Source organism: Culicoides brevitarsis, chromosome 1 (genome assembly GCF_036172545.1).
Source record: "Culicoides brevitarsis isolate CSIRO-B50_1 chromosome 1, AGI_CSIRO_Cbre_v1, whole genome shotgun sequence".
Taxonomy (NCBI): Eukaryota; Metazoa; Arthropoda; class Insecta; order Diptera; family Ceratopogonidae; genus Culicoides; species Culicoides brevitarsis.
In genome coordinates, this window is record NC_087085.1 from 24,545,389 (window position 1) to 24,570,422 (window position 25,034).

The window sequence follows — 25,034 nt, forward strand, 5'->3', positions numbered from 1 at the left end:
GGTTAAACTTAGACATATTTATACTTTTTTTTGCCTTATTCAATTAAAAAGTATTCAAATTATTTCAAATTTTGATATTTAGAGTTCAGATACTTTCATTTTTGGTATTCAAATAATCTTATTAAAAAAATATTATAGAATAAGCAAACTTTATAATGCATCATATAATAAAGCTTTAGAACAATATAAATTTAATTATTATCAATATTAAATTTAATTAATTTCTTCAGTTCATCGAAAAATACGGCAAGAGATTTTTATTTAGGCCTAAAATAATCGAAAAAATCAAAATTTAAAATCTGGAATGAGCTTCAGGATTTTTAAGCACTTTTACTTCGTTTGAATATGCCTAAAAGGTACTTTTAAACCCTCAAATCCACTGAAAATTGTCTTAAATCGCAAAATCTCGTTCCAGAACTTTGAATTTAGGTTTTTTCGATTAATTTAGACCTAAATAAAACAAAACCATCAAAAAATCTCATGTACTTTATTTTTCAATGAAATCAGGTGATGTGTATTGAACAATATTATTGTTTAAATTCTGAGCCTTTAACAGATTAAAGTAAAGTTCAATTCAAAAATTTGATAAAATTTGAAAAAAAATTGAAAAAATCATCAGAAAATGCCGAAATTTTGGTCTTTCAACTAACCGAGTCGGTTATTTTGCAAATTAACCGGTTTCGGTTAGTTTCAAATATTCGGATATCCGGTTATCGAGTACTCGGTTTTGGGAGCCTTAGTTTTGTCCGATGCCCCATTTTAAATTCGAAAATCCAATAGGGCAAAATAAAAAAAAATTAAATATTTCATCAAAAATTACCGGTGTATTTTCATGATTTTTCAAGAAATTTTTAAGAAAAATTTTAAATTTTTAGTAATTTTTGTATTCAAAATCGTATTTTGACATAGAATAAATAAAATTTTCATGATAATTATTTGGGTGCATTCAAATATGCTCCCATCGACATCAATGATTTTTTTCCAATTTTTTTTCATCGAATGCGTTCAAGTTAAATAAGCTGGATTGTTGGATTTATCGAGAATCATCAAAAATCGTAAAAATATATCATTAAAGTCAAAGCTATTCATCAAAAAACACATTCGAAAAAAAATCACAGAAAAAAATCATGATGGAAGCGATGAGTGATCTTGAATGCACCTATTGATTTTTTTTTCAATTAAAAAAAAAATTGACATTTATTTTCATGGTATTCATTTTTTCAATTTTAATTAAAATGTTTTTAAATCAATTTTAAATACACAAATATCAATGTAAAAAACTTAAAACAACAATAATATTGATTAACGATCAAAATTTTTTTAAAAATTTGGCATTTTGCATGAAAAAAGTATTTCAAATTTTTTTATTTCAAAATTTTGGACAAAACTAATGAGTTTCATTTGGAGCGGCTTCAATGAAATTTTCCAAAAAAAAAAATAAAATTTACCACTCATTATTTATTTTTTTATTTCCGTAATTACAGGTCAACATCCTGTTTGGAGCCACCAAAGCGGATGTACGGCAAGAATTGGAACTAATTTTGGGTCGGCTGAAAGTGATAAGCCACCAGATGGCGCTGCAGGCACGATGTCCACATCCTGTTTGGAGCCACCAAAGCGGATGTACGGCAAGAATTGGAACTAATTTTGATTTAAAATAAGAACCATGAATACTTTAGCCGTTAATGTTAAAGTTACTTTAAAGAGAAGAGGTTGATTAAAAATACAATTAAAAAAAAATAAATATTTAAATTCTATAATAAATAATAAATATTAAATCAGTAACAACGAAAAACCCAATCAGTATTTTCAGAATTTTTGTATGCTTAAAATTCGTGAATCAGAAAGATTAATAGAAAAATGGCATCTGGTCTTTTGAGAGTCACATCACGTTACATGGGAGTTATTGAAAGGAGTTCAGGTGCAATGGTTAAATCATCAAGAATATGCCATAATCCGCAACCAAATTTAGAACGCAAATATGTCAGTACATTGGTAGTGTATATAAATTATATAAATATTTAGATAACCTTTGACAATAATGTCATTAAAAGTAAAAGAAAACATATTTGTTACCTTGATTGTTATATGTATTAAATATCCTTAAATATATTAAATATCTTTCATTTAAAATTTTATTAAAAATTAAATCTTGGACTACTTTTCTAATTAGTAATTACAATTCAGTTAATATGACAAACATTGCAAAGTCTTAAAATTTCTCGTATATTTTTTTAACAAATAAACAAAACATGTCATTATCTTTTTAAAACTTTTTACGTATTCAATTATTGCACCTTATTAATTTTCACGCAATTCAATATATTCAATCTAGAATCGCAATTTAAAAAGAATAAAAAAATAAGTTATAAATAGATTACAGTATCACAACTCTCTTTTATACGCGACAACGGTTATCAGTTGTGAAACTTATCAATATAATTATTTTTTTAAATTTTAATCAACAGAGATTTTCAACATCATCACCTCTCAGAAAAGCAACAAAGACGTTCCTCAAGCAAGCACGTGACTACTCAAATAAACCGGCAGAAACAAAACCAGAACTCAGCAGCGAGTCTGAGGGAGTTGATGAAAGTGCTCCCCATGCCAAAATCGTAAGTAAAGATATTAATTCTTTGGTTAAAACAATATAATTTAACAATATTCCATGACATGCAGGGTGATAGTGACTTCTGGCGCCGTAAGATGCGAACTTTACATGGTCTATTCGACATAAATAATGACGGAGTTATTTCGTTCGATGATTTTATGATCTTGGCAAACAAGTTTGGAGACTTGGGCCATTTAAATCCAGATGAAATTGAAGAGTTCAAATTAATTATGAAAAGTACATGGGAGGCACAATGGGGAGAAATAACACCTTATAATTTGGTAACAGTTGAGCAGTATCTAACGGATATGCATCATGTGGTGAACGACAAATCATTACATAGAAAGTGCCACGAGTTTTTGCCATTTATCTTTAAAGTGAGCATTCAATTTTATTGCTTTATCTTGTACATACTACATCACCGAAATTACAATTAACTTTCAGGCAATCGATCATGATCGTTCTGGTGAAATTTGTATCAATGAATTTAAGTTGTTTTTTGAATGTCTGGGCTTATCGGCCGAAAATGCTGTAGATTCCTTTGCCGTTATTGACAAAAATGGTGATGGAAAATTGTCAATGGAAGAATTTATTAAATTAGGTCGCGACTTCATAATTAAAGATGACGAAACTTGTCCATCGAAAATGTTTTGGGGACCACTAGTTGAGCAATAATTTTTTTTTTGTCACATAACTTAAAAGTAGATATTCATTAACAATAATTTTTAATGTTTTACGTTTACAAATTTTGTGGTTTAAATCCTAAAATGCAAACAAAAAATCAAATATATTAATTGAAAATTATAAGTTAATGTGCTTACTCTTATAATGATCAGTCAGCGAGGGTTCTGAAGTCGATGATGGTGTTGCAATTTTTGAATGACATGAAATTGTTTCTTTATGAGGACACTTACTTTCGTCATCTTGTTTCGGATCATGAGGATTGTGGTAGAAAGGTACAACCTTATATAGTTGTGCCAGGTCTTTGGACATATTTTCTTCACAGTTTTCTAACTTAACTTTAGAAACACTTTCAATCTTTTCAAGGTCTCCCTGTAACGCAATAGTTTTAACAAGAAGTTGGATCAAGTCGGTTTTTTTAGTTGAATCATGTTTTTTTTCTAAAGATTCCTTTTCAGGTTTTTCCTTGTCTGCCTTTGACACTAGTTCATAATGATTGATGTTAATCTTTGGTGGACATAATGCCAGACACAAAATCAATTGTAAAAGTAATGCAATCAGGTAAAATATAAAATTCATATTGAATGTACTATCGATCTAATATGATGTTGGTTAATAGAGTAATTTGATTTGAAAAAAAATCAATGTAAATTTGAGTGTTTAAAAAAAAAATTTGTAAGTTTGAAAATTTTTATAAATTTTAACTCTTTCAAAGTTTGCACTCTGTTGAAGTTCAAAGAGGAACTATCAAATATTCTTGGGTTTGCAATAGAATTCAACTGTGTTTCAATTGTTTCAATTTCAATTGTGTTTCGTAATAAAGACAGTTTTCACTTCTTGCACGTACATTTGTTTAAGTTTTTTATTGTGTAATTTAGAAAGAAAACATGTAAGAATTTAAGTTGTACAGGTCTTATGTTTAATAATTGTGTTTCATTACATGTAACATTATATATTTATTTATATGTATAAAATTAAAAAAAAAATACGTTTTAAAAGGCACTTGTTGTAATTAAATTGTTGTATATTTATGGGTTATTGCAGTAACGGGTTCATATTTTGCTGCATTTGAAAATTGTCGACAATAAATTTGAGATTCTTGTCTGAGAATTCAAAGACTTGTGGTAATTTCAGGAGCTCAATACTGGTACTTTCAAGACACTTGAATGCATCTATCATTCGATTCACCAAATCTTCTGTTATCAAAACTTGAATCCAGTAACCTAAAATAACGTACGGATTGTTTGTGGAGCAATTTGAGCCCGTTACTGACTCTGATACAAATGTTAAGGCATACTTCTGGTCTTTGAATGTAAAGTGACGGCCGTGTCTTACGCGATCTCGAATCGCTAGAACGAGAAACTTGGCGGCATATGGTGGTAATTTGATCTCTAGACCATTGAATGATGTTGCACGAAAGGGCACTGATGGAAATTGTTCTACAGGGCAAGTAATATCTCCGATTTGAGGTTCTTTTTTTATGTTTATGTCAGAGTTGGCATCCCAGTTATTGGCATTTGCAACATTTTGTTCCAGCACATTAAGTTCTGACTTAAACAGTTCCTTAAATTCAAAATGTGCATTGACACCAGCCAAGTCAGAACCTTCTGCCTCCAAATTTGCTTCCAGTTGACGCAACTTTTCTGGAAACAATTCAAATACTGTTTTAGTTCGTTGCATGTCTGTAATGAGCCATTCGCCCCCAGTACTAACATCGGTCCTGAGTAAATTTAGAACGCTTTTGCCATTTGATCGAGATGCCTTTTCCAACTCTTCCTCACAAACACCAACGATTTGCAAGAAATCAACCCATCCGAAGGGCGTTTCAGTGCGTGGCATTTGAGGGTCATTGCAAATTAGCATATGTTTGATTTTCGTTGTTGGTGGTAGTGCTTTGTTCAAGCATTTACCCCAAGGAATGTTGTCACCTGAACATAAACGGTTTCCCGTTTGAAAAACATAACGTGCCAAATCCTGCAAAAGGTTTGCTGGCCATGAAGGTGGTTTGTCGCCATCGTTGGGAGTTTTTAACAACCGGAACGTCAGCTCGAATCCCATTCCAGACTTTGGTTCTGGGTCTCCGGAAGTCTCAGGCATATGAACTCGATCTAAGTAGGTAAATGTAAAAATAATAAATACAATTGTGAGGCAAGAAGGAATGAATCAAAGCTTACTATCACCATGTAAATCAGAAAGACCGAAAGATATGTAGTGCCAATGAGGAGGTACCGTCAAAGTTCCTGTATTGCTGTACATAGATATGTAATCCAGTGGATCTTGTCCTCCCAGCCAATACTTTAAAATTGTCGTCGCCTAAAAGTTTTAATGTCTTTACAAAAGATATTATATTTTGCGATGTCCTTACTTGAATAGGATTTGTTTGATCAGGATAAATACTGTTACATGTTTCAATTAGTTTCTCAAGGCCTTTTGGCATTTTCCCTTTGTTTTTCAGTGCATCCATTCTGTTTGATATTGAAGCTAGATTTTATTGAATATAAATACAAACATAAATACAGGCCGATACAAAAATCAGTACCTTGAATTAGCAAAGCAAATTCGAATTGAAGTATATGTTTGTTAAATAGGTCCTTTGTGAACAAAATTCGATGTTAGAAATTATTGTAAATATAAATTTAAAAAATATTATTGAGACGCTTCAATTTAAATAAAAGTTGTTTTGTTCATATACCCAACGGGAAAAGTTTTTCAAAAATTTAATTTTTTTTCCAAAAATTTCTCGGCTATGAAAAAAGGATCATTTTTTAAATAATATAATAAATAATTTTAAATAATAAAATTGTTTATGTTTTCGTTGTTGTATTTATTGTTGTAAATAAAATAAATACTCCAAAGTCGAATGAAAGTGATAAAATTATTTGCTTATTTGTCAGCTCAAAAATGCCGGGGTTTTGTAAAAAAGTAAAGTCAAGTTGCTAACAAGATTTCACTTACTACAAAACAGTATGCCAAAAAATCGCAACAAAACCAGAACAGAAGAGGAAGCTGCATTCTTTAAATTACTAGGCTTTACAGATGCTGCCACTGCGAGAGCACTTCAAAATAGGGAATGGCACGATGAGTTCGATGTGAAGGCAAACCTGAGAAAATTGTTTTTGAAAAACAAACCGGAGAGCAACGAATGCGAATGTCTTGACACACACCTTCAACATGCTCTCAAAAGATACCGAGTCGCCAAGCGGAAGAAAAAGTCTGATAAAGATTTGAAACACAAACAGGCGGTCGGGAATCAAGAATCAAGAAAAACTTGTGAAAATTTCTCGACAAATATTAAACGCCCAGAAAAGACAAATATTCCAGGCCAGCAACCAGACAACCAGAACAAAGCGAATACTGAATTTAGGTCGGCACGTGAAGAATGTATTAGACAAGCTAAAGTGGAAAATAGACCTCCTCCCGTAATCGCCAGTAGACCTGTAAATCAACCAGTTCGTCGTTATATGGGAAATCGATTGGTTACGATCAAGCCAAACAAAGATCCACAGCAGGAGCAAAGCTCAAAAGTAAAAGAGAGTGAATCAAATGAAGATGAGTTTCTTAAGGGAATAGATAAAGAACTTTTGGAAATAATAAAGGTTGATGTTCTCGTTAAACCATCGAATTTGAGTATGTTGTTCATTTTTAACATGTAACTTAATATAAGTACATTATTTGATTTCTTTTTTCTTAGCCTGGGAGGACATTAAGGGACTGGAATTCGCAAAAGAAACAATGATGGAAACAATTGTATATCCGATTCAGCGACCAGATCTCTTTATTGGTTTAAGACGACCATCCAAAGGAGTACTCATGTTCGGTCCACCCGGCACCGGCAAAACTCTTATCGCCCGCTGCATAGCCAACAATGCAAATGCTACTTTTTTTAACATCAGCGCATCTTCGTTAACTTCGAAATGGATCGGGCAAGGGGAGAAGATGGTAAGAACGCTCTTTACGTATGCCCGTTTCCGTCAGCCAAGTGTTATTTTCATCGATGAAGTAGACTCTTTGCTTTCTCAACGCTCTGATAACGAACATGAATCTTCACGACGTTTAAAAACCGAGTTTCTTATATTTCTTGACGGATGTGGAACAGATTCAAATGATCAAGTACTTTTGATAGCAGCCACCAACCGTCCGGGTGAGCTAGATGAAGCAGCACGACGTCGATTCACGAAAAGATTGTATATTCCATTGCCTGAAAAGGAGGCTAGAATAGAAATTATAAAATATCATCTGAACAAGGTCGAGCACGATCTAAAAGACACGGAAATCGAGTATTTGGCGTCAGCTACAGAGGGGTTTTCAGGAGCCGATTTGAAAGTTTTGGCAGAAACTGCCGGTATGATTCCGATGCGAGACTTGTTCAAGACACACGGATTTTCCAAAGACATCCAAAAGGAGGACATTCCACCAGTCAATATCGATCATTTTGAAAGAGCTCTCAAAGGAACACGACCTAGTGTCTCTAAAGAAGATGTGACGCACTACATTGAATGGAACAAAAAGTTTGGATCAACCGATGGATATTAAAAAATACAAACTTTTCATAAATAATTTTTCACCGTTTTTTTTTAAATTTGAAGAGGTGCGTGACAAAATTATGAAAATGACATCTGTGTCACGCGCCTCATAAAAATCGTCAAAGAACAAGCCCGGATATTTGTTTCAAGAAAAAAAAATAAAGAAAATCATCAGATATAATCTTAATTTATAGCTTTTCATAATGTAAGTATCTTAGACTTTTCGAGTATCATAAAGATTTTGTGAATTTTACGATACTTTCTGAAAAATTAACAGGGCAAAACCGAGAGCGTCTGAAAGTGTAGAAAAGGAAGAAAAATCCAGAGGACGTGATAAGGATCGCAAAAAGCGCAGATCTGGATCTAGCAGCTCGGATAGTAGTGCTAGGTAAATGCATTAAAATAAAAAAAACTCATCAAAAAATGTTTATTCTACAAAAATGCCTAAAACATTGATAACCTAAAAATTTGTTTACAGCTCGTCAGATAGCAGCTCGTCTCGTTCATCTTCAGGTTCAAGTAGCTCATCCTCTAGCAGTTCTTCGAGCAGCTCCAGCAGTTCATCGAGTAGTGACCGCGGTCGTTCTCGCCCCAAACGCAAGTCACTTTCGAAAAGTCCCGCAAAAGATACAGCGAAAGACGGTAAAGATGGATCCGCAAGGTCCAAGGATAAGCGATCGGCGGACCGAGCGAGTGCCGACAAAGATGCTCGCAAGTCTCGATCAGTCTCTCGTGGACGCCGTAATCGTGAACGACGCGACACTAAGTCGCGTTCACGCTCTCGTGATCGCAAACGAAAGGAACGTTCACCATCACCAAAACCAAAACGCATCCATATCGGCCGATTGACACGCAACGTCACAAAAGATCACATTATGGAAATCTTCAGCACATATGGTGAAATCAAGTCTGTCGAATATCCAATGGACCGTTTACATCCCACAACTGGTCGTAGTTTTGCTTATATTGAGTATGTGAGCGCGGATGATGCCGAAGCTGCCATGAAACATATGGATGGAGGTCAGATTGATGGGCAAGAAGTAACTGCCGCTCCAGTTTTACTTCCACGCCGGCCAATCGGAGGCAGACGATTCTCTCCGCCACAAAGACAACGTCGTAGAACTCCACCACGGTTCAGGTTTGCTTGCAATAATTAGGGTATTTTTAGCCGACGCTTATTTCTAAATGATTTTTTTTTATTCGCAGACGAAGATCTCCTCCAAGATCATTTGGGCGTAAAAGATCTCGATCTCGTAGTCCCATCAGACAAAGACGTCGCAGAAGTAGCTCCGATAGCTCTCGTTAAATCAATCTCATTGATGATTTCTAAACATAACCAGGATTTTCGCTTTTTTTTTCACATTTTACATCTACCTGTATTTCGTAGACATCTAAGAACACCCATAAATGTATCGTAAATATTTAAAATTTGAATAAATTTAATGACTAATAAAAACATTACTTCTTTATTCTCGCATATCCGAATAGCGGTTACAGCGTTGAACACGATTAATATTAACATTTAGTTTTACATAAATATATTTGTGTTCAGCTTATTCTTTATCAGCAAATCTTAACACGGCATTTACAGTCAACAGTTGATATTCTTCGACGAATTATGGGTTCCACCCCGTTCATACTTAAAAATTACCGAAAATATTCCACTATCAAACAAATTCTTCGCTAACCACTGGTTTTTGATAACGAGACATTTTAGTACATCACATTTAAATTTTGCATGTAAATTAGTGTGTAAAGCTCTACCCATGCCCTCGATTACAATGAGGTCACATTCGTGTTTAATGAGGGCGATATTCAATTCTGCGAAAGAAATTAGAGAATACCATATAAGTATATAAGATTCTTAGCAATCTAGATACACTTACGTACCTTCTGGGAGTTGACGAAAGTCCAGACAGGGCCCACTTTGACCGTTACTATGGATCTGTAATTGACCAGTTTCATATGCAGTTTTTATAATTTGACATTCCAAACAACATCTCTCAATTACTCCCAACAACTCTTTGTGGGTTATATCGTTTAGAGCTGGTTCTTGATTGGCGCACAATAAAACCTTCGTACCGCGACGAAGCATCTCTCGAGCAAAGGGCAGGATTCCCAAAACGACATCTACGCCACTGTTATCGGCGAATATAGCACAACATTTAAAATTTTGTGGTTGTCTCATCTTACTGAGCCAATCATCAAGGTCGTCAATAACCCAAGGGCGTTTTTGAATGCAATCCACGGCTTCCGTCAATCCGAATGATTTGTTTTTTTCAAGCATCATACTCACACTGCTACATCCCCAATCAAATAGATTGCCTAAACATAGTAAACAAAACAAAAGTTTTAAAGTTAATTCTAGGTAGCCATATAAATTAATGGATAGTGTAAAACAATCTTATATCTTTATCTTGTTGATTTTCGTAAAATAAATTCATTTAAGAGATAACAATAATCTCACCTGCAAGCAAGCCCTTAGCGATTTCAATCCACCTTTCATCCCCCTCTAATTTATCGATTTCGATGAGACGACTTTTGAGTCGAATTAAAGCAAAGTCATTTTCAATTGCCTTTTGTTCCTTCCATGGATCTACGAAATTGAACAACCTGAGACAATGCTCATGCAAATCGAGGTATTTTCGAATAGTAAGAGGTTCCTCAGAGCTAAAAAAGAGAAATGTCAAAAAAGTGAATTGAAAGTGCCTGAAAGGAAACAAAATTTACTTACTTGTTTTTTTCGTCCTGCAGTAATGTCAACTCCTTTATGTAGTATTGTTTTAATTTCTCTGCTCGAATCTCGGCGTCATCGTCAGTACAACTCTTAGATGCCTGTTTCGACAATCTTCCAATCAAGTCTTGGAAACAGAGAAACCAATACGTTTTGCTCTCTGGACTGTCATTTAGATTCAATGTGTCTGGATTGTAGACTACCGGTTCCAATAATAAGTGAGACATGACTTTAGATTGACTGGCTGTTTGTCGTATTTTCCCTTGCGTGAAATTACGTAAAAACATTTATCGCGACTTTAGTCAGTAAACTTATTTTGTTTGTTTATTTATTCTCAAAACTTGTACCTCTTTATTTCAAGTTGACATTTGACAGTTTATTTATCTCACTCAAATGCTGAATGCCACTTTCTTGGAAAAAAAATTGGATTGTAGGAAAAGGATTTATTCCGATAGAAATGAAGAAGCATTTAAATTATATATTTAAAAATACAATTTGCATTTATTTATATAGGTAAATAATAAATCTAAAACATATGTTTATGTACTCATTTGCACATGTAAACGTTTTGTTAGATGCCGTTTTTTCTTCTTTTTGTCATGTTCACGTTTTTCTTTTGATGCATCTCTGAACAACTCGACACCATCATTTGATTCGATTTCCCGCTGTAACATTTGTAAACCATACAAATTGAATCCTATCATGTCTCGTAGTTCAGTAATCGAATTGCTCAAGTGCTGCTGAATGTCTCGAATTGTCGGAAGCAAAGTTTGGTTCGTCATCAGAGGTTTCTGGTGTACTTTAAAGCAAAATAGAATGACCTTACAAAGCAATTCCGTTTGGTCCTTTCTTGTTTTGATGAGGTGTGGCATTCGTTTAAGAATATCAGAGACGGTCGAAAAAGGCAGCAACAAGAGACCTTCTTCCATGTCACTGGCACGAATGCGTCCCAAAACATTTATCAGAAAGTCATCGCAATTTTTAGCTTCGAATGCTTGCATAAGGGCCGGTATGTCTTTCTTATTGTCCTGCAGCTCGAACTGCTTTGAAATCTCCAAACACTCCAATATGGATTCTGCTGCCTTTTCAGATCCAACGGTCTTACGTGATGGTAGCTTTAGGTTTGGCAATGCAGCAACGGTGGAATCAGCACCCGTAGCTAGTGTGCGGCTCTCAATTTCCTCTCGTTCCTCCTCTTGGACATCTTGCAGTACCAAAGGCTCATCAGTCCGTTCGAACAAACGGATTACACGATCAGAACCAGCACTCACTAAGTATCTACCATTAGGACTTACTGCCAAAGCATAGGCTTCTCCGATGTGTCCGGGTAACGTGAGAATCTTTTGAAAAGTATCGGCGTCCCACTGTTTGATTTTTCCATCCTTACCACACGTGAAAAATAGATGTGTTTTCGGAATAAATTTGACACTCATCACACTATCATCGTGAGCGAATAGCGAACGATGGCAATCACCATAATCCATACCCCAAATTTTGATATTTCGATCTGCTGAACCACTAACAACCAACGTTGAATCATATGAGATGTCCAGACTCAACACAGGCATGGCATGTCCATACAACGAGAGATAAAACTTGAAGGAATCGGAAAAAAATATTTTAACGGTGTTATCAAGCAAAGAAACAACAGTAAACTTGTTGTTCGGCGATAATCGCACACAAAGAACAGACTCGTCGAGAGTTAGTGTAGATTTGTGCAACAACGACAAGATTTTTTTGCTTTCATCATTTGGATCTTGAATTAACTCAAAGGTCCAAAATTTTGTGGTCTTATCGCCAGCTGTGACACAGCCTCGTTGATCAGGAAAAAGGCAAATGCTCCATAGCTCACTATCGTGCGCCGGAATATCCTCAATTATTTCTCCAATAACAACGTCAACGATTAGCAAATGGCCCGACTTGGTACCTACCAAGATATGACGATCACCCGGGACAAAACACGTACTAAGGGCATAGTCGACGGACACCGTTCGCAAGCATGCTGTGGTGTTGCGATTCCATAATTTAACTGCCTCGCCACTTCCTGATGCAACAGCCAGATTGTCGGAGCTAAATGCGACACAACGAACCTCTGTATGGTGACCGTGTTGAGCAATTGTTCGCAAAATTGTGGCCTCAGCATGCTTTTGTGTATAGTTTAGCGAGAAAAGCTTGAGTAAATTGTTGGCAAATGACGCTGCCACGCGTAGCTCACCGCTTGTTCCGATAAGAATGTCGAATGATTTGACTTTTCCTTCCGCTTTAATTGATGGCAATCGTTTGATTTTGTCTGTCAAACTAATTTCATTATTTTTTTCATTTTCTTCGGTGTTCAGAGATTTTGACATTTTTTTCAAGCGTTTCTTCAAACGAGCATCTCCTTCTTCTTTTGTACAAAAGTAAAAAAGTTCGATTGTTGTATCGGTACCGTGACACCCTATAATACTTCCGCTACCATCAGTGATCAAATTCATTGTTCGGCCGCGACCTAAACGTTGAATGCAACCGCTAAAATTGCATTTGAGAGGACTTGCACTGTCGTCCATTACATCGGAGCTTTCCACCGTGACACTTTTATCATTCTCCATTATGTTATACACACGAAGTGAAGATTCACTGGAAGCAGTAACTAGAAAATTATCATCTCGAAGTAGTCCAATGCCCCACACTTCGCTTTTATGATCGACAATGGTTTTGAAGCAAAATTGGGTCTCAATGTCCCAAAATTTAATCTGGGTATCTTTTGAACATGATACAACGATATTTTCGAAGCGTGTCATAAAGTGTGCATCAGTAATTGGGCCCGTGTGGCCCACTAGACGACACTGTCCAGCTTGTGCTACGACATCGGATACCACAAGTTCTGTATCTAATCCACCAGACAGCAGTCTTAGTCCAAGCTTATCGAAACGCAGACAACTAATGGCACTTCGGTGTACTGCAAATGTAGCAACGCTCTGTTTCGTGTCCAGATCAAAGAGCTCCACAACGCCATCCGCATATCCGACTGCTAAGTGCTTCTTATCCAAACTGGCAGACACATGACAAACTTCTTCCTTGGATCGACGTAACTCGAACACTTTCTCACCGATACGCAAATCCCATATGAGAACATTCTCAGCTCCGCCAACTGCGACAAACCGTCCATCGACACCTCCGATCGGCGTGAAAACTACATTCGATCGAGCACTGCCAATAATATTAAAATTATCCAACGGCTGATAACGCAAGTATTGTTTTGTCAATCCCATTGTCACGGGCTGCAATTAATAAAAATCGTATGAAAACTCTAAATCTTTAACCGTATCTTTATCCGTATAGGCTTACCAAATTATTTTATTTAAAGTATAAAAGTACTCAAGGCAGATTTTGTTGTTTTGGCCTTTTGGTACCCACGTGCAGTAAACAAATTTACTTTTTTAAACACCTCATTCGTCAGCTGATTAGACGTATAAAATTATGCTCTTATTTCATTGGTTGAAAATTAAATACATACAACAACAACATATTCACCAATGAGAACAAGTACTTAGGCGGATAAAATAGGACATTTTTTGACCCCCTTCCCCCATATAATCGAAAACCGTCGGGATTCTTCCTGCCAGATTACCTGTTTTCCAGAGAGTTTTTCCTGTTTAAGCCTAAATTCTAGAGTCCCCAAAATAAATATGATTTTTAAAACAAAAATTAATTTTGATTTTTTTTTAATTTTACACCAAAAACAGTCATGATGAAATTTTAATTTTTGTTATTTTGCCCTATTGGATTTTCGACTTTTGAAATGGAGCATCGGATTTTTTTTATTTTCATTTGGAACGGCCTTATCATACAATTTAAAAAAAAAAGTTTAATTTGATAAAAAAAATAATCCTGGACGGCATTTTTACGACCCTAAATTTCTGATACCATTATTGGATAAGACCTTATTTAATTTTGGATCTAAAGATAAATTTCGACCGAATTTTATTTGCAAATACTTAAATTATAAAATGGATACAAGTAGTTTTTTTCGTTAATAAATCAAAATTACTTCAAAGCTCCGTGTGTTTCGAGGGGAATTTCTTCAAAATTGCATGATATAAATTATAAAACGCGTATATGGAGACTGTGACAATTACCAATAAAGCACCCCCAAATGCAACCTAAAATAGTATAATAAAGATTAGCTTTTCTTCATTGCTCGAATTCGACGTGAATAATTACGCTCAAAAAGTTGCCATCAATAATTCCCACTTGCTTAGTCGAAGGCTTCCAAAAATCAGTAGTCACTCCCTCTTTGCTTTGTTTATCTTGAATGATTCTCTTCATTGCATTCAATCTTTCTCGCAGGACTTCGATTGATTCCTCTAAAATATTTTAACTCGAATTATTTGAAATGTCAATTTATTTATTTAGGAATTCACCTTTTTCGTCTTTTTTTACAGTCTCTGGCATTGTAAATATATGAAATTCGATTTTTCCGTTTTAAATAAAATACGGTATCTTTTTATCGATTTTTATCCTGTAAGGATACGAGATGAGATTTGGAGTTGCGCATAGATTTCATTGCGGTTTTTGTGTATTTATGCAAATAAATGTTTTTCTTAGCAAATAAATCAAGATATTTTAGATTAAAAAAATATTTAAGTATTTAATTTTTGATTCCCATTCATTAAATATTTTTTTTTATTTATTAAAAAAAAAACCACGTGCAGAAAATATCTGATAAGACAAAAGCCATGATTGGTCCAAAAAACCGCCAAAGCATCTGATTGGTCAAATTTAAATTATTTATATAATACAGTTATTTTAACTGATCATTTCGGAGAATGTGAAACGGATCGTACTCTTCATTTTTCTTTTAATATTAATTTATTTTAAGGCAAAAATTAGTTAACTTTTGACGAAAACTTGCATATGCTACCTATGCATTAGATTCTCGAATAATTTGGTGAAATTCGATTATATTACGCACGGAAAAGCCGAAAATTGTAACATTTCTCAGAATGGAGCAAGTTTTGAATGATATGCTACACGAAATGCAATCTGCAAATACCGCAGAAGCAAGTGAAACCGAAGAATCAGAAAATCAACTTCCAGACGTAGCAAACGATGAAGAAGAGCCTTGGTGCAGACTTTTCAAAAAGCGTCTCATTTATCAGGGAGAACGACACAACATCTTATATCCAGATACCGAACGAGACTTTTTGGATATTCGCGCTCCACAATTCCGATTCGGACGTGATCACAAATGCGAATACGTTTTCGATAAACCGGAAAATTTGGAAATGAAGTGGTTTCTTCGTGTCTCAAAAATCCACTTTGTTATGTACAAAGACACAACATCCGAAGATTCGCCAATCATCATCAAGGATTTGTCAAAGAATGGAACTTTTGTAAATGGGAAATTGGTAGGACAAAATCAAATTCAAGTTTTGCTGACGGGCGACGTCATTGGAGTTGCGGCACCACACATAAGGTGTAAGTTAATAAAATGAATGTATTTTTTTTCTTTTGTCTAATTTTGAGTTTTTCAGTATTTGATTTTCGCGATTTTATTGTGCGTGAACATCCAAGTGCACCAAAAGATTTAAAGGAAAATTTTTTGATAAGCAAGAAACTAGGATCTGGAGCATTTGGCGTCGTATACAAGGTACTTGATCGCAAGATGAACCCGTTTGCAGTCAAATTCATTGGATCGCAAGGAGAGTCTTCATTCTCAGAGCAGGAAATCAATATCGTGAGAAACATCAAGCATCCTTGCATCATTGATACTATTGATTTTATCAACAATGTGGATGGATGTTATTTGATTCTTGAGTACATGGGTGGCGGAGATCTTCTAAGTCGTATTGTCAACTGTCCCGAAGGACGTTTGTCCGAAGAACAGAGCCGCTGCATTATGTTCCAGATTGCCGATGCAATAAAGTATTTGCACAGAAAGAAGATTTCGCACCGCGACATTAAGCCTGAGAATATTCTGTTAAAAACGGATGAAGCCTTTACTTTGACAAAACTTACGGACTTTGGCCTCTCCAAATGGGTTCACAGTGGAACTTGCTTGCGTTCCCTGCTCGGAACTCCAAACTTTACGGCACCGGAAATATTGGACAAAGAGATTCCCGTGTACACATCGAAGGTTGATGTGTGGTCGCTCGGCGTGACTCTATTCGCAATGCTAAGTGGTTCATTGCCGTTTGCCGAAGAATATGGTGATCTCCGTGATCAGATAGCAAACGGACGATTTCAGTTTTTGTCACCATTTTGGGGCTCGACATCCACAGCATCCATGCGCCTTATTAGCTCAATGCTGATTGTGGACGCCGAACAACGAATTGACATAGATGAAATATTCGAACGATCCTGGATGGATCCCAAGTACAATGGCATTAAAATGGCCAAGAAATTGATGGGAATTACCAAGAAACGTAATTTTCGTTTTCCTCGTTTACGAAGCGGCCTTCGCAAAATCGAACTTGATGTCGAACAAGACCTAGCTTACCCACAACCCCCTCAAAAAAAAGTTCGACATTGAATATCGCCAATTTATCCTAATATAGTAATATAGTACATAATTATCAAACACAACGAAAATTTTACTAAACAGTAATATCTAATAGTTATATGTATTTAAACTATGTACTGTGTATGTAACTACTTTGTAACTGAATTTGGTCGTTACAAACACTTGATGTTAACTCTTATACATACTAAATAAATTAATAAATTAAATGGATTGAAATAGAATTAAATCAGGACTTTTTTTTTTAAGAAAAATTTTTCATGTTTTTATTTATATGTCTAATTAAAATACAGAAACCCATAATTTTGAAACAACTGTGTTCTGATATGTATTCTTTTAAAGTCTTGGGATTCTTTTAAAATTATGCTTGTTAATGATTATTATTAGTTTTACCCTTGTTACTTTATTGTTCGTTAGAAACTCAAACTTTTATAAAAAAGTTTTGTAATATTTTTTTTTAAATAAAATGCACTTAAAACTTAACGGTAGACAATAATACCTCAGGTGGTCTTATCAATTTGACAGTTTGCCATTCGCTAATTCAACAAAGTGAAATGTTTATTTATAAAAACTGAATAAAGAAAGAAAATCTCTTTTAATAACAAGCGTAGTTTCCAGCGTATTTTCCAACGTTTGCACTGTGTACGAGTGAGTTATGGCACCAAAGGAACGTAAAATTGCCATGATGGGCTACCGATCCGTTGGTAAGATACACAAGAAAGTGGTTAAATTTTAATTTATTTGCGTACTTATAAAATGCTACAAAATCAAGTCTTTTGTCCAACACAAAAACTTGATTTCGCATGAACGCAAAAAATTCTTATCACAGATTTTTCTCTGTACAGGCAAATCGTCATTGTCTATTCAATTTGTGGAAAATCAATTCGTTGACTCTTACAATCCAACCATCGAGGATAGTAAGTATTAATGATTCATGGTGAGAGCCAATAACTTGGTAGTAATACGTCGTCGTGTACGTCCTTTACGACGATAGACAGTGGTTCGAGATTTTTTTATAATGATTTTTCATATTTACAATTTCCTTTTTATTTATTCGTTATCGCATTTCATTACATCGACTCGTTAATTTAATATTTGTATTTTTGGTAATATGTGGCAAACATTATCTAATACTCATATAATGTCGTTCGAAGGTACATACCTAATCTTTTTTTCTATCTCATTTCAATTTTCTTAGCTTTTACAAAAATTGTTCGTGTCAATTCAACAGACTACGAGGTCAAATTAGTCGATACAGCAGGTCAGGATGAATATTCTATATTTCCAGCCCAATATTCCATGGATTTTCACGGCTACGTCTTAGTTTATTCGATTACCAGTCAAAAGTCATTCGAGGTCATACAGATTATCTATGCAAAATTATTAGATGCAATGGGAAAAGCTTAGTAAGTATACTTATTCTTTCGTCATATTGAAAATTGGTTTACATTTATTTTCGATGAATCATAGTGTTCCGGTGGTGTTAGTCGGAAACAAAACAGATTTACATCAGGAACGAGCTGTCTCTACTGAAGAAGGACGCAAATTGGCCGAATCGTGGAAAGCACAGTTCCTGGAGACATCAGCGAAGCAAAACGAATCTGTTACTGACATTTTCCACTTACTTTTAGTTCAAATTGAAAAGGATAACGGCAATCCAGGAAGCAGCAATAGCAGTTGCGTCATATCCTGAGCTAAATGAATGTCGACAGTGGACAAAAGATTTTTTTAACTTTTTAAATTCATGTTTTTTTTTCTTCGTAAGAAACACACAAACAATGCAAAGAAAACAAATTGCATCATGTAGCAAAACATGATATTAATTTGGCAATTTAAACAAAACTAAAGTAGTTTAAGTAAAAAAGTTTATTTCAAATACGTTATTTTACATCGCCTCTTATATAAAAAACGTTTTTTCTTTCATTCAAAAGTGAAATGGGTTTCCTTTTTTTTAATAAATCGATGGTTAATACGCTAAATCTAATCATAATATTTACAAGACACTAATAATTTGTAATATAAGATGAATAAAAAATAAAACAAAATCTAATTCATTTGACGAATACTTGGATCGGTCGATCAAATCCTTTCGTACTTCTAGATTGATTTATTACATAGCAATTGGAAAATCCGATTTCCGGGGATAATAAGTACGACTCAAAGTCTTTTGGAAACAATTTGATATCTCTGAAATGCTTCAATGTTGATGGTGATAATTTTTTCCTTCGTCGATAACCATTAAATGGCTGTGCTTCCAGTACGAATGATCCTCCGGTTTGCAACTGTGCGAAAACTCGCTTAAACAGCATCTTGATACCTTTATCGCCAAAATTTAGGTGAATCCATTTCGTCACTGATAAACAAAGAATTGTATCAAATCGTGGTTGCTCCTTTGCTAACAAAGATTCATCATTTAATACATAGTTTCCATCTTCAAAAGTTACATTAAGCAGGTTTGGGTTGAGACTTTTTTTAAATTCGTACTTGCAGTTTTTCTTCGCTTTGCCTATCAGAGACTTATCGATATCTATACCTCTGATAGACTTGACTGGAAACAGGTTGGCAATTTTTATGGTTACGGATCCATCATTGCAGCCGATATCTAAGACATTCTTGTCGTCGAAGAGCTCTTTATGTTGTTCAAAAATACTTATTCGAGGATCCTTGCCTTCTTCACTCTTTCGGTATCCGTAATATCCACTATAGTTGCCATAAATAAACTTTTGACTGGTTTTGAAAACTTTCGATTTGATTTCTTTTTCACCGGAAGCTTCCAATTTGCGCTGAAATTGAAAAAAAAATAAAATATATTTTCTTGAAGAATGGAATTTGAAAACCTTACCTTATAAGATTTTTCCTCAGGCTCTAACATAGAAGAAAATCTTTCGTTCTTGTTTGTCTCTTTATTTTTTTCTAAAGGCCCTTCCGTGGTCATTTTTTGCGGCCTTCTAAGTAGTTTCAACAATTCCTGAACGTTTGTTTACGTTTTTGAACTGCTTGACATTTCAGAGTCCCGATGAACAAATTGCTTCAATGTGTCATAGCCATTTTTTGCTGTCACCGCAACGTGTGAGAACAGCGGAAATATTTAAGCATTTTGCACGAAAAAAAGGAGCTTAGAACCAGTGAAAATACTGTGAAAAGTGAAAATACATGCTAATTAAGTGAATTGACATTTGTGCAAGATGGCAAGATACATACAACGTCCGGAAAACGCTTTGAAAAGAGCGAACGGTATGCAGAAGCCACGTTCACTATGGCTGCTATTATTATTCTTATTATTGATTTCTATTAATAGCAATTTTTCAATTTTTTTATCAAAAATCCCATATCTTGCATTTTTTTGCAGAGTTTATCGATGTTGGAAAGCCAGCGCGTGCTCTTGATACACTTCAAGAAGTGTTTCGCAATAAAAAATGGACTTATACCTGGTCAGAGTCGGTGATTGAACCCATCATGTTCAAATACTTGGATTTGTGTGTGGAGTTAAAAAAATCCCATATTGCCAAGGAAGGCTTATTCCAATACAGGAACATGTTCCAACTGGTAAGTGCTTAATTCTTTTTTTTTTAATTTTTTTTCTAACATATATTTTATTATAGGTTAATGTTGGCTCTTTGGAAAACGTCATCAGAGGATACCTGAAGATGGCCGAGAAACGAACGGAGGAAGCTCAAAAGAAATCATCCGATGCCGTCCTCGACATCGATGACTTGGACAACTTGACAACGCCTGAGAGTATTCTTATGTCCGCAGTGAGTGGCGAGGACGCTCAAGATCGGTCTGATCGTACTATTCTTCTGCCGTGGGTCAAGTTCTTGTGGGAATCCTATTGCCAGTGCTTGGAATTATTGCGTATCAACTCGCATTGTGAGAATTTGTATCACGATATTGCTCGCATGGCATTCCAATTTTGTCTCAAGTACAACTGCAAAATGGAATTTAGGAAATTATGCGAAAAGTTACGCAAGCACTTGGAAGACATCTGCAAGCCGAGCACGCAAACGGCAAATGTGAACATCCAGCGACCGGAAACGCAACAACTTAATTTGGATACGCGTCTATATCAACTAGATAGTGCCATTCATATGGAGTTGTGGCAAGAAGCTTACAAAGCCATTGAAGACATCCACGGATTAATGGGATTGTCTAAGAAGGCTCCCTTGCCAAAAACCATGGCTAATTATTATCAGAAACTTGCCATGGTATTTTGGAAGGCCGGCAACAAGCTCTTCCATTCCGCTGCTTTGCTGAAATTCTTCCAATTGTCGCGTGAGATGAAGAAAAATATTACGACTGAAGAATTACAACGTCTCGCATCGCACGTCTTGATTGCTACAGTCGCTATTCCTTTACCCTCTGCCCATCCGGAGTTTGATAGATTCATTGAAACTGACAAGAGTCCATATGAGAAGGCACAAAAACTTGCTACGCTTTTGGGACTCAATCAACCTCCGACAAGAGTGTCACTTTTAAAAGATGTTGCTCGCCTCAATGTGGTTCAACTTGCTGATCCGGCATTCCGCGATCTCTTCAAGTGGTTGGAAGTTGAATTTGATCCTCTCAAGTTGTGCAGTCGTGTGCAAACAAGCATCGATGTCATGAATGCCAAGGAGAACGAGCATTTGGCTCAATACGTTCCAGCAATCCAGCATGTTACGTTAGTTCGGCTTGTGCGTCAAATTTCGCAAGTGTACCAGTCAATTGACTTTACTCGAATTCTCGAGTTGTCCAAATTCGCAACTACTTTCCAACTGGAACGCATCTTGGTTGACTGCGTTCGGCATAACGACATGCAAATAACTATTGATCACAAGAATAAGTGCATTCACTTTGGCACAGACTTGACCGAAAGTCAGCGTGAAGATCGCCCAGATGGTCCAACGCTTCAAAGTATGCCTTCGGAGCAGATTCGATCGCAATTAGTCAATATGTCTGTTGTCCTGCATCGTGCATTGCATACCATCAATCCGAATCACAAGAAGGCCGAACGTGATGCGATGCGCCACCAACTCGTTAAATACTACCATGAGCACAAGGACAAGGCACACGAAAAGATTTTGCAACGTCAAAAGGTCATTGAGGACCGCAAGGAGTTTATTGAACGACAAAATACTGAACGGGAAGAAATGGAGTTGAGACGCCAGGAGGAGCAACAACGCGCCATCAAGCTAGCGGAGCAAAAACGCTTAGAAATGGAATTGGAGGAACGGCAACGTAAGAAGCAAGAGAACGAGATTGCGTTGATTAAAAAGAAGAACTACGAGGAACGCGTTCAGCAAATTTCAAAAACTGAAATTGGTAAAAAAATTATCGAAAAGTTGGATCAGAAGGAAGATCAAACCTTGGATCCTGATGCACTGGCTGCTATCGAACAAGATCAGTTAGCGAAGGAGCGCAAAGAGCTGCAATCGAAACTCAAATCGCAAGAAAAGAAGGTGGATTACTTCGAACGGGCCAAGCGTTTGGAAGAAATTCCTTTGATCGAAAAGTATTTGGCTGAAAAGCAAATGCAAGATAAAGAGTTCTGGGAGAAACAAGAAGCTGCGAGAATTGAAGCAGCCATTGCAGAACGTAAAAACGCAATTTCAACGCGAGAACGTTTAACTAGAATGTACGAAGACCGAGATGCTTTCTTGGAGAAATTGCGTACTGAACGTAAATCTGTTCACTTGGAGAAATTGAAGCAGTTTGAATTGTTTTTGGAAGAAGAAAAGAAGAAACGTTTATTAATGCGTGTCGATATGCGACGCAAAGAGCGTCGAGCTGCCTATTTACGCGAAAAAGAAGAAGAGAGACAACGTATTGAAGACGAAATTCGCAAAAAGAAGGAAGAAGAAGAGCGAATCGAACGCGAGCGACGTGCTAAGGAACGTGAAATTGAGTTGGAAAAGTTGCGTTTGCAAGCGGAAAAGCAACGCCTGAAGGAAGAAGAGGCCGAGCGTAAACTCGCTGAAGAGCGCTCACAACGCTTGGCTCAATATCCGGAAAGGGACTCATCTCGGCGAGATGATAAGCGAGGGGGCGACGATGCATCAAACTGGCGCAAAGAAGAATCGAAATCACAATCGAATTGGCGTGAGAGACCAACTACTGCCACTAGTGCTGGTATCTCTCAAGTCGATGGCGGAGAACGTCAAGGAGCTGGAAAATCTGAGCCATGGCGTCCTAAATTCCGGGACATTGATAATGAGCAAGCTCCCGGTTCTCCCGAAAAATGGCGTCGTAAGGACGATCGTCCGATTACGCGTCGACCAGCTGACGACAGATTGCCCGAAGATAGAGAGCGTCGCATCCCGGATGGAGATCGTCCTATTCGTCGAGATGACCGAAGAGACAACCGACGGGACGATAGACGCGGTGGCGACGATAGACGCGGTGGCGATGATAGACGCGGTGGTGATGATAGGCGCGGTGGTGATGATAGACGGGGTGGAGACGATAGACGCGGTGGTGGTGGATTTGGACGCCGAAATGATCGTGGAGGAGCTGATCGTGAATCTACGGATTGGCGAAGCCGTCCTGCTCGTAAGTTTTCAAAGATGCAAATAAAAAATGCATTTAAATTTTATGTTGTAAATTTTTACAGAAGAAAAATCAGAAGACACCAATTGGCGCACAGTAAGAGATGATCGACGTGACCAAGGTCGGGACCGACAAGGAGATGACAGACGTCCACCTCAACAAGAGAAGGGTATAAATGTGTGTTCTTTTTCTTATATTTTGTTCAACATATTTTTTTTTTAAATATTAGCCCCACGCGAAGAAAATGAATGGAGAGATGTCAAAAGACGCTAAATTTTTTGGATAAATTATAACAATTGGGAGTCTGCTGTCTTTTATTTTGCATAACCCATTCAGTAAACAATATATTTACTAACCTAATAAAATTTATTGGTCAAAAAATAAAATATGCATATTCAAGTCACTTTATTTTATTTCTTCCAAAATTGTTAAACACTTCTTTTTGAGCACTTTGACGGCCTCAATAAAAATATCTTCTGGCTCCATAGCTCCTACAGACTCAATTGTAAAAATAAAATGATCTCTCACTCGACTCAATGTCACAGCGTCTGCTATTTGAGGATACCTGTAGACATTTCGACTGCAACTATCGTTTCGAGCTTCTTTAACGACGGCTTTTCCACTCTTATCGACTTCTATCACACCGGGACTAAAGCATTTTTGCAGTAAATATGCATCTTGTCCAACAACTTCACGATTTAGCGTGATTTCTGGTAAAAGACGATACCAAGCTGTCGCTACGGGACTGAATTTAGCATGATCCTTCCCAATACCCTTTACAGCTAGCAACTTCAAATCTAATTCGTGTCCCGGACGCATTTTTGCCAGTAAAATATCGGCTTCGATTGGTCCAATATCTTTTTCTTTATACAATGTTCCTTGCCGGCCTTTAGGTAACCACTTTATTTGTCCGGAATAACAATTGTAATTTTTCTCATAACTTGGACCATCTTTGTCCTTCTTTCCACACCGGAATTTCAACTCAAACTCGAGAGTATCGTTTTCGGTTCCCTCTTCATTTGGATCGCTCTTGTATTCAAAGAAACGTGGATCAGCCTTCAATGGTATCAGGCCTAATCTGTGAGCTAGAACTTCGTCTTGAATAATTGTCGTGTTGTTGTAAATGTAAACTTTCTCGATTGCCATGGACGGAACTTCGCTCAACATAATCCGACGAATGGCATTGGCAACAGATACCGGTATGCCAATAATATCAAACTCCAATTTTTTGTCTTCACGATGTACTCGTACCATTTGCAATTTTTGTTGAAACCTCTCAAAATCCCACAATTCGTCAGCTAAACCATAATCTTCAGCATCGGTCTTCACTTTATACTCCTCTAATGTGAGCTTAGGCTTGTTTCTCTCGTGTCTTGGCATTTTATTTTAAATATTCATTAAACTCTCAAATGTTAAATAAATACATGTGAGTTTTGTTTACAAAACGTCAAATTTGAC

At 36.2% G+C, this 25,034-nt stretch overlaps 10 protein-coding genes across 12 annotated transcripts; 6 read left to right on the plus strand and 4 right to left on the minus strand.

Annotated features, from left to right (window-relative positions):
- The first annotated feature begins 1,555 nt into the window (after window positions 1-1,555).
- LOC134827788 (sarcoplasmic calcium-binding protein) lies at window positions 1,556-3,415 on the plus strand. Of its 2 annotated transcripts, none has more exons than XM_063840609.1 (4): window positions 1,556-1,995; window positions 2,469-2,615; window positions 2,680-2,988; window positions 3,056-3,415. In XM_063840609.1, the coding sequence occupies exons 1-4, from the start codon at window positions 1,861-1,863 to the stop codon at window positions 3,284-3,286; spliced, it is 822 nt and encodes a 273-aa protein (XP_063696679.1). In that variant the 5' UTR covers window positions 1,556-1,860; the 3' UTR covers window positions 3,287-3,415. The 2 variants fall into 2 exon arrangements, with proteins under 2 accessions (XP_063696679.1, XP_063696680.1); XM_063840610.1 differs by having other exon boundaries at window positions 1,557-1,983.
- Window positions 3,416-4,150: 735 nt separating this feature from the next.
- On the minus strand, window positions 4,151-5,809 carry LOC134827185 (suppressor of fused homolog). Its single transcript, XM_063839756.1, has 3 exons — window positions 5,658-5,809; window positions 5,467-5,605; window positions 4,151-5,400 (listed from the first exon to the last, which is right to left on the minus strand). Exons 1-3 carry the CDS (start codon window positions 5,754-5,756, stop codon window positions 4,328-4,330), a joined length of 1,311 nt encoding a protein of 436 aa, XP_063695826.1. The 5' UTR covers window positions 5,757-5,809; the 3' UTR covers window positions 4,151-4,327.
- Window positions 5,810-6,035: 226 nt separating this feature from the next.
- Window positions 6,036-7,827, plus strand: LOC134827184 (fidgetin-like protein 1). Its single transcript, XM_063839755.1, has 3 exons — window positions 6,036-6,124; window positions 6,187-6,919; window positions 6,984-7,827. The coding sequence occupies exons 2-3, from the start codon at window positions 6,259-6,261 to the stop codon at window positions 7,823-7,825; spliced, it is 1,503 nt and encodes a 500-aa protein (XP_063695825.1). The 5' UTR covers window positions 6,036-6,124; window positions 6,187-6,258; the 3' UTR covers window positions 7,826-7,827.
- An 83-nt stretch (window positions 7,828-7,910) lies between these two features.
- LOC134827188 (RNA-binding protein with serine-rich domain 1) lies at window positions 7,911-9,265 on the plus strand. Its single transcript, XM_063839758.1, has 4 exons — window positions 7,911-8,020; window positions 8,093-8,203; window positions 8,294-8,953; window positions 9,022-9,265. Coding segments are annotated over exons 1-4 (873 nt in total). The 5' UTR covers window positions 7,911-8,018; the 3' UTR covers window positions 9,122-9,265.
- LOC134827187 (4'-phosphopantetheine phosphatase) lies at window positions 9,260-10,935 on the minus strand. Its single transcript, XM_063839757.1, has 4 exons — window positions 10,550-10,935; window positions 10,283-10,485; window positions 9,706-10,140; window positions 9,260-9,636 (listed from the first exon to the last, which is right to left on the minus strand). The coding sequence occupies exons 1-4, from the start codon at window positions 10,834-10,836 to the stop codon at window positions 9,407-9,409; spliced, it is 1,155 nt and encodes a 384-aa protein (XP_063695827.1). The 5' UTR covers window positions 10,837-10,935; the 3' UTR covers window positions 9,260-9,406.
- Window positions 10,936-11,023: 88 nt separating this feature from the next.
- On the minus strand, window positions 11,024-14,036 carry LOC134827183 (WD repeat-containing protein 3). The gene is made up of 2 exons (XM_063839754.1): window positions 13,877-14,036; window positions 11,024-13,809 (listed from the first exon to the last, which is right to left on the minus strand). Exon 2 carries the CDS (start codon window positions 13,798-13,800, stop codon window positions 11,089-11,091), a length of 2,712 nt encoding a protein of 903 aa, XP_063695824.1. The 5' UTR covers window positions 13,801-13,809; window positions 13,877-14,036; the 3' UTR covers window positions 11,024-11,088.
- A 1,319-nt stretch (window positions 14,037-15,355) lies between these two features.
- LOC134836275 (ovarian-specific serine/threonine-protein kinase Lok-like) lies at window positions 15,356-17,259 on the plus strand. The gene is made up of 2 exons (XM_063851499.1): window positions 15,356-16,009; window positions 16,066-17,259. The coding sequence occupies exons 1-2, from the start codon at window positions 15,535-15,537 to the stop codon at window positions 17,061-17,063; spliced, it is 1,473 nt and encodes a 490-aa protein (XP_063707569.1). The 5' UTR covers window positions 15,356-15,534; the 3' UTR covers window positions 17,064-17,259.
- Window positions 17,260-17,587: 328 nt separating this feature from the next.
- LOC134838504 (GTP-binding protein Rheb homolog) lies at window positions 17,588-19,096 on the plus strand. Its single transcript, XM_063854048.1, has 4 exons — window positions 17,588-17,755; window positions 17,897-17,968; window positions 18,250-18,457; window positions 18,522-19,096. Exons 1-4 carry the CDS (start codon window positions 17,707-17,709, stop codon window positions 18,742-18,744), a joined length of 552 nt encoding a protein of 183 aa, XP_063710118.1. The 5' UTR covers window positions 17,588-17,706; the 3' UTR covers window positions 18,745-19,096.
- Window positions 19,097-20,099: 1,003 nt separating this feature from the next.
- On the plus strand, window positions 20,100-23,975 carry LOC134827976 (eukaryotic translation initiation factor 3 subunit A). Of its 2 annotated transcripts, none has more exons than XM_063840893.1 (5): window positions 20,100-20,285; window positions 20,401-20,597; window positions 20,654-23,579; window positions 23,641-23,745; window positions 23,806-23,975. In XM_063840893.1, the coding sequence occupies exons 1-5, from the start codon at window positions 20,237-20,239 to the stop codon at window positions 23,847-23,849; spliced, it is 3,321 nt and encodes a 1,106-aa protein (XP_063696963.1). In that variant the 5' UTR covers window positions 20,100-20,236; the 3' UTR covers window positions 23,850-23,975. The 2 variants fall into 2 exon arrangements, with proteins under 2 accessions (XP_063696963.1, XP_063696964.1); XM_063840894.1 differs by having other exon boundaries at window positions 23,644-23,745.
- On the minus strand, window positions 23,971-25,030 carry LOC134827980 (DNA-directed RNA polymerases I and III subunit RPAC1). Its single transcript, XM_063840902.1, has one exon. It carries the CDS (start codon window positions 24,954-24,956, stop codon window positions 23,982-23,984), a length of 975 nt encoding a protein of 324 aa, XP_063696972.1. The 5' UTR covers window positions 24,957-25,030; the 3' UTR covers window positions 23,971-23,981.
- Between the last annotated feature and the right edge of the window lie 4 nt (window positions 25,031-25,034).

Coding starts and splice junctions, on each gene's coding strand:
- LOC134827788 (XM_063840609.1), top strand. CDS start 1,861: ATGGCATCTGGTCTTTTGAGAGTCACATCACGTTACATGGGAGTTATT. Junction 2,616..2,679: donor GTGCTCCCCATGCCAAAATC/GTAAGTAAAGAT, acceptor CATGACATGCAG/GGTGATAGTGACTTCTGGCG. Junction 2,989..3,055: donor TTTTGCCATTTATCTTTAAA/GTGAGCATTCAA, acceptor ATTAACTTTCAG/GCAATCGATCATGATCGTTC.
- LOC134827185 (XM_063839756.1), bottom strand. CDS start 5,756: ATGGATGCACTGAAAAACAAAGGGAAAATGCCAAAAGGCCTTGAGAAA. Junction 5,606..5,657: donor ATCAAACAAATCCTATTCAA/GTAAGGACATCG, acceptor TAAAACTTTTAG/GCGACGACAATTTTAAAGTA. Junction 5,401..5,466: donor TTCTGATTTACATGGTGATA/GTAAGCTTTGAT, acceptor TTACCTACTTAG/ATCGAGTTCATATGCCTGAG.
- LOC134827184 (XM_063839755.1), top strand. CDS start 6,259: ATGCCAAAAAATCGCAACAAAACCAGAACAGAAGAGGAAGCTGCATTC. Junction 6,920..6,983: donor CGTTAAACCATCGAATTTGA/GTATGTTGTTCA, acceptor CTTTTTTCTTAG/CCTGGGAGGACATTAAGGGA.
- LOC134827188 (XM_063839758.1), top strand. Junction 8,204..8,293: donor AGCTCGGATAGTAGTGCTAG/GTAAATGCATTA, acceptor ATTTGTTTACAG/CTCGTCAGATAGCAGCTCGT. Junction 8,954..9,021: donor AGAACTCCACCACGGTTCAG/GTTTGCTTGCAA, acceptor TTTTATTCGCAG/ACGAAGATCTCCTCCAAGAT.
- LOC134827187 (XM_063839757.1), bottom strand. CDS start 10,836: ATGTTTTTACGTAATTTCACGCAAGGGAAAATACGACAAACAGCCAGT. Junction 10,141..10,282: donor CGCTAAGGGCTTGCTTGCAG/GTGAGATTATTG, acceptor TACTATGTTTAG/GCAATCTATTTGATTGGGGA. Junction 9,637..9,705: donor CTTTCGTCAACTCCCAGAAG/GTACGTAAGTGT, acceptor TTTCTTTCGCAG/AATTGAATATCGCCCTCATT.
- LOC134827183 (XM_063839754.1), bottom strand. CDS start 13,800: ATGGGATTGACAAAACAATACTTGCGTTATCAGCCGTTGGATAATTTT.
- LOC134836275 (XM_063851499.1), top strand. CDS start 15,535: ATGGAGCAAGTTTTGAATGATATGCTACACGAAATGCAATCTGCAAAT. Junction 16,010..16,065: donor TGCGGCACCACACATAAGGT/GTAAGTTAATAA, acceptor TGAGTTTTTCAG/TATTTGATTTTCGCGATTTT.
- LOC134838504 (XM_063854048.1), top strand. CDS start 17,707: ATGGCACCAAAGGAACGTAAAATTGCCATGATGGGCTACCGATCCGTT. Junction 17,969..18,249: donor CAATCCAACCATCGAGGATA/GTAAGTATTAAT, acceptor CAATTTTCTTAG/CTTTTACAAAAATTGTTCGT. Junction 18,458..18,521: donor GATGCAATGGGAAAAGCTTA/GTAAGTATACTT, acceptor GATGAATCATAG/TGTTCCGGTGGTGTTAGTCG.
- LOC134827976 (XM_063840893.1), top strand. CDS start 20,237: ATGGCAAGATACATACAACGTCCGGAAAACGCTTTGAAAAGAGCGAAC. Junction 20,286..20,400: donor CGCTTTGAAAAGAGCGAACG/GTATGCAGAAGC, acceptor ATTTTTTTGCAG/AGTTTATCGATGTTGGAAAG. Junction 23,580..23,640: donor TTGGCGAAGCCGTCCTGCTC/GTAAGTTTTCAA, acceptor AAATTTTTACAG/AAGAAAAATCAGAAGACACC.
- LOC134827980 (XM_063840902.1), bottom strand. CDS start 24,956: ATGCCAAGACACGAGAGAAACAAGCCTAAGCTCACATTAGAGGAGTAT.